Below are 15,928 nucleotides of genomic sequence, written 5' to 3'. Positions count from 1 at the left end.
AGAGGTGTCATGCGCGGATATAGAACTATTGCCACCAGAGTCGTATACGTTTGTCAGCGACGCGCACGGTTCGCGAAGATGGCTCGACCACTGCGTGCTGACGAGTGCCGCGCGGCTCTCTGTGTTAAATATTTCAATTTTGTATGATATTTATTGGTCAGACCATTACCCTGTCCTTATGGAGTGCAATTTAGATTTAGTTAAAGCCAAAGTTGTTTCAATTAGTTATAGTAAAAACAAGGTTATATGGGGAGACAGGGACAGTAGTCAAATTAAGAAATATATTAATATATGTAACTCACAGCTTAAGTTTATTGATTTTCCTGAGCAATGTAGTGAATGTGCAGATAGATTTTGTGATAACGTTAACCATAGAGTAATATTAGATAAAATGTACAATGATTTAGTTACAGTATTGACAGAAGCTTCAAAAGCGAGTAAACAATGTTGTAAAATACACAAGCGTAAAAAGTATGTCACAGGATGGAACAAACATGTCAGAGATAGTCACGTTATTGCCAGGCGTTGTTACATAGATTGGTTAGCTAGTGGGAAACCGACTTCGGGAGAAAAATATAATGATATGTGTAATTCTAGAATTATATTTAAACAGAAATTAAAATGGTGTCAAAATAATGAACAACAGATTAAAATGGATAAAATTGCAGATCAACATAACAAGAAAGATTTTAAAAATTTTTGGAAGAATACAAATAGCTTAAATCCGAAGCCTGGCCATCCCGTGAGTGTTTCTGGCATTCATGAACCAACTGAAATAGCTGAAGCGTTTCGTCTTCAGTTAAAGATAGACTCCTTGTCTCCTACAGACACTCACAAGGACGTAAAGAGATGTAAAAGTGCGGAGTCGGATGTCGCTGTCAGGTTCACTAATAAGCAGGTGAAGAATGTTATCCGAGGTATGGTCAAAGGCAAGTCACCAGGTCATGATGGTCTAAGTATAGAACATCTAAAGTACGCAGGAGCTCATTTACCGCGGATTTTAACAATGTTTTTTAATCTCTGTATTAGCCATTCATACCTACCAGATCGGTTAATGCATACAGTTGTAATTCCCATAATTAAAAACAGGAGTGGAGATGCCTCGGATATATCAAATTACAGGCCGATATCTTTAGCCACAATAGTGGCCAAAGTATTGGACAGTCTGCTTGACCAGCACTTGAATAAACATATCAACCTCCACGACCAACAATTTGGCTTCCGGACAGGTTTGTCAACAGAGAGTGCTATCATGTGCCTCAAGGAGACTGTTCAGTACTACGTGACCAGAAAGACGCCGGTGTATGCTTGCTTTTTGGACCTGTCAAGGGCGTTCGACCTCGTTTCTTACAGAAAGTTATGGGAAAAGTTGGAAGATGAAACGTCTTGTAACCAGGAGGTTGTGTCCTTATTGAAACATTGGTACAACAATCAGACTAATGTAGTGAAATGGGCTGGGGCGTCATCAGCAGTGTACAGGTTGAATTGTGGAGTGAGACAGGGTGGCCTGACCTCACCCAGACTCTTCAACCTGTATATGAACGGACTTATTGGTGAGCTCAACAGTACCGGCGTCGGATGTCACATAGACGGTGTTTGTGTTAACAACATAAGCTACGCAGACGACATGGTACTGTTGAGCCCTTCAATGGCAGCGTTAAAAAAGTTAGTTAGAATATGTGAAGTGTATGCGGAGGCTCATGGACTGAAATACAATTCGAGAAAGAGTGAGATTATGATATTTAAGGCTAGCAACAAAAGTTATGCAACAGTTCCTGTCACCTTAAGTGGTAGCGAGTTGAAGCAAGTCTCGAATTTCAAGTATCTCGGTCACTGGGTCTCCGAGGACTTGAAGGATGATAAAGACTTGGAGAGGGAACGTAGGGCGCTGGCGGTCAGAAGCAATATGTTGGCCCGCAGGTTTCGGCGATGCAGTGATTCGGTAAAAGTGACTTTGTTTAAAGCCTATTGCCAGTCATTGTATACGTGTTCTCTGTGGGTAAACTATACGCGGATGACGTATAACGCCCTGCGTGTACAATACAACAATACATTTAGGACGCTGCTCAGGTTGCCGCGGTTCTGCAGTGCCTCGGGCATGTTTGCTGACGCGCACACTGATGGTTTTAATGCCATCATCAGAAAACGCAGTGCTTCACTTCTTCACCGAGTGCGGACTAGCACCAATAGCGTCCTAAACGTATTGACTGATAGGTGGGACTCTCAGTTGCTAAGACACTGGTTAAGCCTTCACACTGTGTTGTAATTTGTATTTTATTTTATTTCTTTGATGTTTTGTGTTACCTACTTTTTATATGGACCTGGTCTGAAATAAAGATTTATTTATTATTATTATTATTAAAGTCGAGTGGACAGGTGCGGTGCCCGGGCACCGCGCGGGCTATAGGGAAAGTCGCGTTATGTCAAACGCGGTGCCCGGGCACCGCGCGGGGCTTTATGGATTAAATAAGTAAACTCAGCCTTTTTTCCTTATTTTACACGTCTGCAGTTATTAGCTAGGTGTTGTTACCCTTTTTGTATATTACTTGGAATATATTTAAACAGAAAACACTAGTTAAAGAGACAATTTATTACGTCAGGCAATATCTTATTAAACTAACCTCATTAAAATAATATGTAGCAAGTAGAAAACTGGTATCGTGTATCAATTATTGTTCTTATAAGACAAAAATCTTATTTGGTTGTCTAGTATGAGTGTATGAGAGTCGTAGTTATTAGATTGTATGCTTCCAAATAGATTGTGGAATCTATATTTTTTAACCTAAATATTAACGTAATCTCCATACATTATCATTTAGCTCTTATTATGAATGTTGTTATTGTATTATAATATTTTGTAATGATATGTTAAAAACACATCAAATAATACAAATAATAGAGCTGTAGGTCCAACTTGAACAGCGCTGAGCTGCGAGTGCCTGAACAAAAAGAAATAGCAAAATTACTACCTTGTGTAAGTAACTGAGCACTAATAAGGCTCTTTTAGTTAAAACAGTAAATACATCATTTCGTAATCATTAAACATATTTTCTGATATTAAATTATTAACATTTAAATGGGCTTTTATCTTATAGTTCTTTAAACATTTAATTTAGTGATGAATGTTACCTATATGAAAGAAATAAAGACTTTTGATCTTTTTGAACTCATAAATTAAAAAATGTTGTAATGCAATAAACAATTAAACGCTAAATTTCGACTTTTTTTTTATTATATATGAAGTTTTTTCTTTCGGTTTTGTTATTAAAACGTTTAGTGCAATGTAATAGTTTTCTATTTTGTTCAAAATTATAAAATATTTTGGTCACTCGAAACAGCTGAATATTATGAACCTTATTTTATGTAGCAAATATTTAACATAATTCTTCAAATTTAATAAATTAAATATTCTATTCTAGTCTATCTATCTTATTTACTTACCAAACATTTATATTGATTAGTTCCATCTTTGGGTTTTTTTACATTTTGTTATCTATTTAAATGATGTTGTAATAATTTCGATACAGTATTTGAGACTTTCATTTTGTTAGCTTATTTTATTTAGCAACAGAAGACAAATCAAAAATTCACTAAGTTAGTTCCAAAACACGATACGATCACTAAACGCAAAAACAAAACTTTGCTCAAAACACTCGAAGCCGAATCAAAAAAACTCAACAGATTTAAATTTGTTTGCGGTTCACCGTTCAACGGACTTTCTTGACAATTTGAAATCAAAGACGCGTTTTAGTGGATTTATTCAAAAACAATTGTAGTGGAGTGTTTATTTCGAGTTATTTTATGTGTATTGTGCCAAGATGACGACGGATAAGATAAGGAAGGACAAGAATCAGAACATTCAGGTGTTCATTCGCTTAAGGTAAATTTATTTTAAAGCTACATTGCTGTTCAACGCCAATTTACGTTAATACCATGACTCACTGGATATTTGTAGCTATTTTATCACCAGTAATGCCCTAATACCTCTTTAATTTAACGGTATTTGCCTTTAATTATGGTATTTCGTGTTTACTCAAAGTCATATTCTCAATAGTTACAACATTTGACCTAATTATAGAAGCTGCATTGTTGACCTCAGATTGTCTCTTGAATGTGTGCATCGCAACGATATTTAATCCAGTATTACCGTTATTAGAACATTGAAATTCCGAAACCTATGATAGTAATGTCGTGAATAGTAAAAAGTAATTATAAACGATCACTTTACTATTTAACTAGCTTGAAAATTAACTCACACTTCAATTTACCATAATGCTACTTGTATTTTCCATACACATCTTCTGTAATGATTACTACAAAATTTTAACTTAACATGCATAAAGCATGAGTTTTAAAACTTTTGTTATGAAAACAGGAATTGTAAATGTACTTTTAGATAAAAGGCGTTAGATAATGATCATCCTTGGCTTAATAAGTTAAGTTTTAACAGTTAGCTATGAAATAATCTATCACTACTTATCCTCTACAAAATTGAAATTCCACTACCAGTGTGTGGCTAAAAATAGAAATGTTGTGACCTAATCAATTTCCATAATTCAACCAGATTCCAAATTTGTCATCTCCAAGCAACAAACATTGAATTCCTAAAATTTTCCAGACCATTAAATCAACGAGAAAAGGACATAAAATCCCTGGGGGTGATAGAGGTGGTGAACAACCGGGAGGTGGTGGTCCGCCAGTCGCAGCAGACCTCACACACTAAGAAGTTCACATTTGACAGAGCTTTTGCTCCGAGTGCCAGCCAGGTATACATTGTTATTTATATTTCTTTATTTTCATGTGGCTGTTGATGCTTTACAGACTCATGTTACATATGAGACAGTAAGAGAACACAGAAGCTTGTCCTTGTTTTTTTCTATTGAAGACCCAATTTCTCTTTTTTCAAAACTTGAACTTGTTTTTTTGGGCTAAGATCAGCCATAAACTAAGCAGATTAATTGCTTTTTGACTAAATTGTTTTGAAAAGTCTCTTCATTCCTCACCATCTGTTACAAGATTGGAACAGATGTTGTGAAAATTTATTTCTTGTACAAATTCATGAAAACAGTCAGTATATAAATTTATTGTAAAACATCATCCCTTTTGTTCCCAGTTGACAGTATACCAAGAAGTAGTGAGTCCTCTTATAGAGGAAGTCCTCAATGGCTACAACTGCACAGTGTTTGCTTATGGGCAGACCGGGACGGGCAAGACACATACCATGGTGGGAGAACACACTGGGACTGATACCCACTGGCAGAATGTGAGTGTACATTATTTTTACTTCACAGTTCAGAAATTTTGACACTATTAAGTTAAAATTATGACTTGTGTGATATAAGCTGTAATTACAAAACTAACTTTTTATTTAAAGTGGATTAATTTATGTTGCATGTTATTATTTTTCAACTTCTAAAACTTTATGAGTATCTGTATGAGTATCTTTATGAGTATCCAATCTGTCATTGGCTACAACCCTAAACTGCATCAATAATGTTGACCAATGTAACATAGATATGGTAGAAAATCATATTAAAAAAAAAGACAAGAAAACAACAACAAAAAACACAAACAGCGGCAGATAATACCTTGTCAACAGCTTCTAGGACACAATTTCATTCCTAAAACCTTACAACTTTATCCTTGAATTCCTTCATACCCCAGGACCCGCTGGCCGGCATAATCCCGCGCGCCCTCAGCCAGCTATTCGACGAGCTCCGCCTCACCAACACGGAGTATACGGTCCGCGTGTCCTATCTGGAGCTCTACAATGAGGAGCTGTTTGATTTGCTGGCCACTTCCGAAGACAACTCCAAGCTCAGGATATATGAGGATGTTACGAGGAAGGGATCCAATATTGTTAATGGGCTGGAGGAGATTACGGTGAGTTGGCATATTATAGTTCTTTGAGAACCGATTTGGTTTAGTTCAGGATTAGGTTTAGAACCCCAAAATTGTCTTACTAGCACAATAAGTAACAACTATATTGTGATCATCGTTGTTTGCAGGCTTTAGCTAATACTCAGCTAATAATTTAAAAGGCTTGGTGACATAAATACTATTCTATTATTAAAAGTTTCAAAGATAATAATTCCCCTGCTTCCACAGGTATACAACAAGAATGAAGTGTACAAGATCATGGCTCAGGGTCAGGAGAGGAAGAGAGTTGCATCAACTCTCATGAATGCTCAATCAAGGTAAATGCTTCTTAAAGTTAAATGCACTCCTGCCTGTAATACTATTTTATCAAGTTTTAGGCAACTATTAATTAACATTTTTTTTCGATGTGTGGTCTATTATGTTATGAAACATTTCAAATTCAATTCTGCTATGAATATGAGTGTACTAACAATACATTATTGTTTTAAAACCATTTTTTTTTATTGTTTTTGTTTTAACTTTTTTAAATAGTTAACTTTAACTTAATATTGCAGCAGCCTTCCCAATGGCAAAAATCAATAGTAAGTCCTCTCTAAGCAATTAGAAAGCTTTGTTTATGCTTCTTCAATAGTCTAAATTAGTACATTGGGTTGGTTTCTGCAAATATTATCAGTATGCTGAAGAATAATCAATCAATGTAGTGTTGTGTAATTACTTTATAATGTTTTGTTTTAGACATGTCATATTATGTGATCCTCATTGTCTGTATTTAGCAGTAGAATAGAGGCTTTAGATTGTAATTACTTCTTATTAGGAGATTAGATAGAGTAGTCTACAGCAGAATTAGGCTAATTCAGGCATTAGTTTAGTCTCAAATCATATTTAAGACTTTCGGTCACTAAATCTTTCATCCCCAACTTCTACACAACCTGTAACCTACATTTATGTTACAGTCGCTCCCACACGGTGTTCACGATCGTAGTCCACATGAAGGAGAACAGTCCGGAAGGTGAGGAGCTGATGAAGATCGGTAAACTGAACCTGGTGGACCTCGCCGGCTCGGAGAACATCAGCAAGGCCGGCTCCGACAACCCCGCCAAGAAGGAGCGCGCGAGAGAGTGCGTCAACATCAACCAGTCGCTTCTGACTCTTGGGAGAGTTATTACTGCGCTGGTTGAGAGACATCCCCATATACCTTATAGGTGGGTACTCTAGATATATGTTGCTTTATTGCAGTATCACAAATGGCTAATAGGAATCTGAATAAATAAAGCTGAATAAATTAAAAAGTGTAAAGTATCTTTAACCATAAAGAAAATACGATCTTTTTGTGTTTTATGCACTCGAAAATTATTACAGCAGACTTTTCAATTTGTATCCTGAAATAAATTACATAAACCAACAAACTTTTACACTTAATTTGAAAGAAATTATTTAGCCACATAAAGAAGCTCGTATTTTATTTCTATTCTAAAAAGACCAACACATTTATAGGGAATCAAAACTGACCCGAATTCTTCAAGAATCCCTCGGCGGTCGGACCAAGACGTCCATCATTGCAACCATATCCCCTGGACACAAGGACCTGGAAGAGACCATGAGCACTCTGGAATACGCGCACAGAGCCAAGAACATACAGAACAAGCCAGAAGTCAACCAGAAGATGACTAAGAAGGCTATATTGAAAGAGTATGCTGAAGAAATAGATCGGTTAAAACGAGACCTGCAGGCTACAAGGGATAGAAATGGTATGTACAAGTTGATGTGCTGTCGATTTGCTTGGTGTATTTTGTCTGTTACCTAGTATTATCTGTATAATATTTTTCAATCTGAACAAAATTCCTTAACCATCTCATTAGCTAAAAAAGCGGCGCTATGTCTGAGCCCTGCGATTTCTACAGACAGCTATGGCATTGAAACAAAAAAACACGCCCGCAAAGTTAGCTTTATGAGAATCTTAAAAACCGACTACCAGTAACACATTGCAGCCTGAGCGTAAAACTAAATTTTGATTGTCATTATTATCTCTATTTCATATAAAAAATTTACATTACTAAAAATGCATTTTTTCTCATTATCACCAGGCGTCTACCTAGCCAGCGAAACATACGCCGAAATGACTCTTAAAGAAGAAGAACAACGCAAGGAAATACAAGAACTGCTGCTCAAGAAGAGAGCCATGGAGGAGGAGAGGGACCGCATGGAGGCCGTCTTCGAGGAGATGAATCAGAAGCTGGAAGTGCGAGAGCAAGAGCTAGCTAATACCGTGGGGCAGTTGAATACTACGAAGGCGGAGTTGGCTACCACCAGTAAAGTACGTTACCTATTACCTAATGTTTGAATTTGTCGTGTTCGCATTATTATAAGAGATTCTCATTTTAAATTGTGATGTTTAGGCGAGACTATCTTAAGTGTGATTTAAATGCATTTTTTCTAAATCATGTATAGTGGACATAAATCCTGTAATATTGTGTGGTGTTCAATGGTTAAGGTATCTTCAGAGTCAGTTTTTACTTAAATGAGTGTCTTAAAACATATTTTATACATGAAACATACAATTAGTTGCTTTAATATTATGTATATTTCTCAGAAACTAGTGAAAACGAAGCAAGTGTGTGAGGAGCAGCAGCAGCTGGTGTCTGCCCACTGCAGTACGGAGAAGGCGCTGAGTGCGCAGGCGAGGCAGCTGCTGGCCACCGCCGACGTGGCCACCAAGCATGTGGCCTGTCTGCATGACACCGTGGACAAGCGGAAGTAAGTACTATAACTGTTATAAATATAACATCTATATGTTGAGAAATCTCTTTGAATTTTAACACTTTCAGGAGTGTCAATCAGTCAATCTACAAGATTGTAACTGGATGTATTATTTGTGAAAAGTATTTTAATATATTCTGATGTAAAAATAAAATATTCAGTTACTTAATTTTTGAATAAAATTTGTTGACTATTTTGATCGCTCCTAAAAAAGAATAAGAAGGGATCTTATTATTTCTAGTTACCTCTTACGAATATACATATAGTTCATGTAAGTTCCAACTATGTTCCTCCCAGGTCGGTGGAGTCGTGGAACTTAGAGACGACCCGCACTTACCGCTCGCAGAGCTGTGCGCAGCGCGGCGCGGCGCGGGCGCTGCTGAGCCGCCGCGCCGCCGCGCTGCACGCCGCGCTGCTGCGGCTGCAGCAGGACCTGGGTGAGGATGCACACGGCCACGCGCTGTTTAACTTTGAACCAATAGGAGGAGTTAGTCATAAATAATGAAAAAAATAATTAAATTGCCTCTTACCTCACGTAATAGCAGATAGCCGGTCCAGTCGACCAAAGGAATAATAGATGGATTGTGTACATGGCTGCAAAGAGATTCTTGTGAGATGAAGTTAGATGGGAAGGTATGGAAAAAGACAAGTTGCGCCAATCTCAAAAAAAAAAATAGTATAAAGGCAGAGGAATGATGATGATGAAATAGCCTTTCTGGGATGGAAATGAAAACATACGAAATTCTATCAAAATCAATCTTATCATTAACAATTATCCAACTCACCTGCGCTACTCTATAAAAAGTATGCATTTAATAAATAATTATTTTTATTCAGAAACCTACACAACCTCCAGCACTCAAACTCAAGAGCAAAATAAACAACAGCTGGATAACTTAGTGCAGAGCTTCTTGCATACTATAAATGAGGTAAAACATAAATACAATACTATGAAACTTATGCAAATATTGATGACAAAATCTGTATTAATTAGTAATTCTGTGATTACCAGATAAAGTCCGCGACCTCGGAGAGCCACGCCTCGCTAGTCCAGTCAGCAGCCGGCCACCGTAATGCTCTCCACGCGGCGGTGAGCGAGCACAGCGGCGGCCTGCAGGCCTCGCTGCTGGCCTTCCTGCAGGGACTCGGGGCCTCGCTGCAGACCGCACAGGCCGTCGATGTTAAAGGGAAAGTGGCTGCTTTTGTTGAGCAATGGGTGAGTGCTGAACAATATATTTTAACTAAGTAATATTTAAAATAACATGAGAAACTAGTTTGAAAATTATATGTAAACTGGGTTGTATAAAATCAGTATGAAGTTATAATTTTTTTGTTAATTTATTGAATTTTATATTATAACTAGTTGGTACTTGGCCTTCTTGCTTTCTAAAGTCTTAATCTTTTCTTCTTCAGATATTTTTTTGACGTTATTGTTAGTTTTGGTAATAACGTCCATATTAAGAGTTAGACTCCTTTTGCTTTTCCTATGGTAGCAATTCAAGTATGGTGTTGTATATTAAACATTAACCCATGCTATTGCCAGGTGTCGGGCGCGGCAGCCCGCGTGTGGTCGCTGTCCCGCGCGCAGGCCGCGTGGGCGCGCGCGGGCGCGGCGGCGGGCACGACGCGCAGTGCGCGCGCGCGCCGCCAGCGGACGCGCGCCGCGCCCGCCTGGCCGCGCGCCGGAACGTCATGCTGGCCAGGGCGCAGGTACGCACACACTACGATACATAACGTACCCGCTACACACACCTAGGGCAGTTCAAACTTATCCCACAGACCAGAAATAGGTACCTACCTATGTTACAAAATATACAACACAATAACAACTAAATGGCAATGACAATAAAAATAGCAACAATTTAATCTTAACAATATAAATACAAAAGTAGTATTCAACAACTAGACAAATTCAATCAATTACACCTTAAGAAAACCTAACGTATGTGTAAGCTGACTGTTGACTGAACCCCCGCTTTTGGTAATTGACTCAAAGTAAACTACTGAAAAAGTAAGTACTTTATATCTCGTTAATCGACCTTATTATGAATAGAAAAAATCGGAAACAAATTATTGATCATTAAAAAAATACTAATCTTACAAAATCTTTATCACACCTCACAGGAAATGGAAGAAGAATCAACTCGTCTAGAAAGCCTACTAACACAACAACTAGCTGACATCGACACTGAACGACAAGACACAGAGAACAGACTACAACAATGGATGGAAGAAAAACGCCGACTGTTAGAAGAAGAACTAGCAAAACACGTCGCATCGGAGAAGAAAGCGCTAGAAGAAAGACTAGCCAAGAAGGTCGCAGAAATAGAGGTACAGAAAAAGATCTTGGAACAGAGAATGGAGCGTTACAAAGAGTGGCAACAGATACAATTTGAGGCTGATAAAGAGGAGTTGGAGATGGCAGACGCAGACCTGCAGGAGATCGAAAACAGCACAGAAGAGAGCATTAATGATATCAAGAAGTATAGCAAGGAGTTTGAAGAAGGTATATTAATTTTGCTTGTTTATCGTAGCCTATATAAGTCTGATAGTAACTATTGTGAGAATGATTCATTATTAGTAGTCTGGCAACTAGTCGGGACTTAGTGGTCTACTAGTCGGGACACCCCGATTAAAAAGCGTGAGTAAACCATTGCATCATCTTATATAATTCTGTTTGCAGGCACGAACGCCATCAGCGTAGACATGGAGATCTTCAGCAAGAATATCGTAGAGGTTGTGGATCACATCAATAGCGAGATGCTGGCCGCGCTGCAGAACACCAGGGAACATGTTGAGGTAATAACTACCTTAATTGATTTGAGTCTTTTGACAACTACCGGTATAAACGTAGAAAATTCTCAATGTTTATTATTCACGTAATAAGTCTTTAAGTTGGGAATCAATGTTGTAGTCATATCTTCGTCAGTTTGTATACCATTTCTCAAGTCTGTCACTGAAATAGACTGTTGTGGCAGATGAGACCAAATACAATTATTATTAACCCTATTTTAATAATCACGATGTGTAAGGGATAATTATTTACAAGTTGTAATTGATATTCCAGAAAGAAGTAAAGACAGTGATAGAGGCTGATCAGCAAACGAGCCAAACCTTCGTACAGGGAGCGGACGCCATGCTGGCGGACATCGTGGCTAGCACCAAGAACATCACAGACGCACTTATTGACAAGATTGAGGTGAGCATTTTTGTTTAATATAATCATAGTATTGTTAACAAGATTTGAAAATCATTTAAGTCTTCTGATTTTGTCTACTTATTAAATTTTTCGCCTTATTAATTATGCGAAGATCGTGTTCGTGACGTTACTGCACACTAAAATGCATTGAATGCCACTTATCGCTACGCTATCAAGGAAAATCGTCTCTGTTTTTGAGCGAATAGGTACTTAATACAATATACCCCTTAATAAATCTCTCCTTTATTTATTTTATTTAATATGGGTATATTATTTTATTTATTTAGTTTGAAACAAATGTAGTATACGTAAGTTTTGCGTATATATACGGTCCATTAAATGTTCTAACAACCAAAAATACTTCCACAATCTCCAGGCTAACAACGCCACAGCGGTCGAGGCCCTCACATCGGTATCGGCCTCCACGTCCTCCCTGATCTCCTGCAGCCTCGCTCATCAAGCCGCACACGACAGCAAGCGCTGCGCCGCGCGCGAGGAGCTAGACGCCCTGCAGCTGGACCTGGACGAGGCGCTACAGAACCTGGAGAGGCTGGAGGGGAGGTACCTCAGCCAGGAGTACAAGGTGTACGAGCCTACAGGTAAGAAGGGGAATTTAAATACTAAAAATCTCACGCCATGTGGCGACATGGCGTGAGATTTTTAGTATTTGTGTGCTTTAATTTAGGTGTATTTTGTTAAGTACCAAGTTTTACGATTTGTGTGATGTTCCAATGGTATCAAGAAACACGTAATATTTCAGTCTATCGTCGCTGTGGTTTGCCATCAAACAAAAATGATACAGTCTGGTCAAACACAAGACGAACTTGAATCAAGTCAGTTTAAAATAGAAAAACACTACTTAAATTTAATGCTTGGTGTTAACCCTAAAAAGAACTAATCTTAGTCACATAAAAGCAGCTCTTCATTTGATTTTAACATCTAAAACATAGAAATATTAGTAATCCACAATAGTGCAGCGTAATGTATTTCCGTCCCGTGGTCCCCAGGCTCGACCCCGTCCCGCCTGGAGTTCCGCTACCCGCGCCAGCTGGCCGCCACCTCGCCTCACGCGCGCATCCTGGCGCGCCTCAGGATGCAGCCCGACAACGACGATGTGAGCTACCACTACTACTACTACATTAAAACATTAGAAATGTTAGACTCCCGTCATAGATTTTGAATGTTATCTAAATTCAGCAATCAATACAATTCATGGTAACATCCTTAGGTATGAATTATTACTGCTTGTTATAAAAAAACGTTCAATGTTTAAGCTATCAGTTATACCGTATCATATCATCATTTCTTTCTTTTATTTTTCCGACACTCGCATTAGAAATTTAATCATTGCATCGCAGGGGATATCACAAATGTTCAAAATACATGCACAAAGATACCCAGACTCTATAGCAAACGTTCTTTGAGTGTTATTAATTTATTAAAAACGATTAGTATATTTTTCTTTCACATCAGTTATTACGTCGACAATAAATTAGTCAGATGATATTCATAACATTTACACATATGTAACTAATGTTTGATGTGTGTCCAGGACTGTGTAGTAGTGGAGTCCGAGGCGGCCCCCCGCGCGGCGAGTGACTCGGACAGTTCGGAGGACTCGGCCGTGTTCGCGGCGCCGTCGCCGCCCGTTTTGAATCAGAGCAAGAACAAGATCGTCAAGAGCACCTCCGAGACTGACATACTCTTCACTATGAAGAGGGTGATTATACTTATCTTATTCTATGATTATAATAATATTAATTCAGGTAACGGACTAGACGGCGGAAGAAAGTGAAGGAGGTATTTGCCCTGTAGTGCGATCGAATGGCTCTTAATAATAATATTTTCTTGTCTTCTTATCAATTTGAGAGTTAGGCGAATGCGTTTATTTCTTTCTGCAAAAATCGCTCCTTTCTCGCTTTCTGTTCAATGACAGGAAATCTCCATTTCTCCCACGAAATATTAAAAGCCACAAATACAAGCTTTCACTCACAACACAGTTAAAGAAAATACATCATAAAGAGGCCTCAGAGTTAAAAACTTAACTAACTTTTTATTCCACAGCAACAAGAACAAAGCAAAGAGAACACTGAACGTTCTATCTCAAACAAAAAGCCATCGAAACTGCCGGCGCCCTCGTCACACAAGAAACCGCTCGTGGAGAGGAACGGCAACTGACACCAACACCACAGCTACCCTCGAACTGAAGATATTGTGTTCATGCAGGTGTTCGCAACCCCTCCGCTAGGGGCGCTGCCGGCGAACGAAACGATCCTAGGATAGTCTTATACTAGTGTGTTCTTGCATTTAGAATAATAAACATTTTTTGTATTACGAAATTCTCACCGACTTATTATCTTTAGGTTATTTTTCATTTCTTTTGGACTATATGTATGCGTTTTAGAACTTTTGTTTATTGATAATTATATGCTCATAGATATTATCTTCTTGGTATAAACTCTTTGTTTATAAATGATTAGAATACATGGTGCTTGCTCAATATTTTCAAGTGCCTCCGTTGTAGACTGGGCAGAATATTACCAATTTGACATGACAGTTAAGTTGGATAATTGCCTGGACACAGTTGCACTGCATTAGCATCTCGAATGTGTATGGCAATGACATTTCTACGAGTGATGTATCGACGGTCAGCGTGGGCGCTTGGAAAAATAATTCTTGTGTGCAGACCAAGTGTGAAAAAGGTTTTTCGAAAGTTAGCAAATAATATTTTCTGCTTAATTAATACCGATACTTTAATTTATTAAACAGTATCATAATGCTTTTGTATTATTATGTAGCCTCATTATATATCTGTCATGTTATATGAATATTATTTTGGTTATGAATATTTTCCAGATAATTACTCACGAAAGCCTATACAAATTTTAATAAAATTAAGTTTAAATTCTATTATTTTAATTTGGTATATTAATTTACATATTTAGGCAATGGTTAGTTTTTTTATGGATAATTACATCGATTAAAATTAAATTAGATATAAAAATATTACGTATTATCTGTAGGAAAAAATCCGTAAACAACGTTGCGTGATTTTCTTCGTACTAAATCTTATTCTAATTTCTTCTCCTTGACAAAGGTAAAGCCTATCAATATTCCCACGCACTATGTAAGTACACAAAGTATATGGTAATAGTTGTATATTATTTAATCTGAAATAATTGGTTATATTTAATACAAAATTATTTGTAACATATCAGTGCTATGCTTTTCTGTATTCATGCGTGTGTACATGCTCTGAATAAATTATATCTTACGATTATTTATTAGTTTTATTGATAACCCCTGTTGTGCTGTATAATGCATAAATACGTAGCTCGTACACTTCAATACTAAACGTATATGCTACGGCTGCCATGCAAAGATTTTAGAATTAAAAAGAATCGTTAATACTCAGTAATATCACTAGTCAAAAGTTGTAGGTTCGAATTAGTGGCACATCTCAATGTTTTGTATCCATGTACGTATTAAACATTTAGGGTGAAAGAAAATCGTGAGGACCAACACATCTGAGATTTTATTCTGGGGCCAAATGCCCGCGTAAAGCCATGCGTTTAAACACTGGTGTACAAGTTAATAAATAAAACAAAAAATCTTTTTTCTCGTAGTTTATTAGCATATAGTGTACTTACATGTACAAGTACTTGAGCCGAGTCCAGATAGATCAATATTATGTGTTAACACTCACCAGCCAACGTGACACGTGTCCAACTGTATGTGATACAATAAATTAGTGCGTAAATGCAAGCTCCACATAATATCGATCGCTCTGTACCTTACACCTATTGCCTAATGTATTTACAACCTCGCCTGGAGAACTACCTGATTCCACCAAAATTTATCATTTTCAAGATTAAAACGAAAATATGCTTTTTGATTCAAAATGTTTAGCATTAAATACTTAAACGGATTTTTTTTTATGTCGAATGATACTGTGACTGACTGAAATTTAACATGCGAAGATGTTAAAAAGCAGAATTAGATATTTTTGTTTTGCAAAATTAACTTAATACGGTTCAAAACTAGAGGTACTTGAATGGTCAAAATCTTGGTGAAATCGTGTAAAAAAGTACA

General features: G+C 37.5%; 1 protein-coding gene across 1 annotated transcript; it reads left to right on the top strand.

The window, feature by feature from the left end:
* The first annotated feature begins 3,684 nt into the window (after positions 1-3,684).
* Positions 3,685-15,116, top strand: LOC113501832 (kinesin-like protein Klp61F). Its single transcript, XM_026883114.1, is given in 21 exon segments — positions 3,685-3,880; positions 4,619-4,766; positions 5,114-5,263; positions 5,665-5,883; positions 6,109-6,197; positions 6,834-7,082; positions 7,375-7,628; positions 7,965-8,194; positions 8,471-8,634; positions 8,935-9,074; positions 9,475-9,566; positions 9,650-9,853; positions 10,181-10,285; positions 10,288-10,347; positions 10,762-11,143; positions 11,321-11,436; positions 11,705-11,836; positions 12,213-12,435; positions 12,844-12,950; positions 13,389-13,556; positions 13,901-15,116. Coding segments are annotated over 21 exon segments (3,408 nt in total). The 5' UTR covers positions 3,685-3,818; the 3' UTR covers positions 14,015-15,116.
* Positions 15,117-15,928: the final 812 nt, after the last annotated feature.

The sequence above is a fragment of the Trichoplusia ni genome, chromosome 16, assembly GCF_003590095.1.
Source record: "Trichoplusia ni isolate ovarian cell line Hi5 chromosome 16, tn1, whole genome shotgun sequence".
Lineage (NCBI taxonomy): Eukaryota > Metazoa > Arthropoda > Insecta > Lepidoptera > Noctuidae > Trichoplusia > Trichoplusia ni.
The sequence above is the reverse complement of the archived record's forward strand: the minus strand, read 5'-3'. Positions and strand labels throughout refer to the sequence as shown.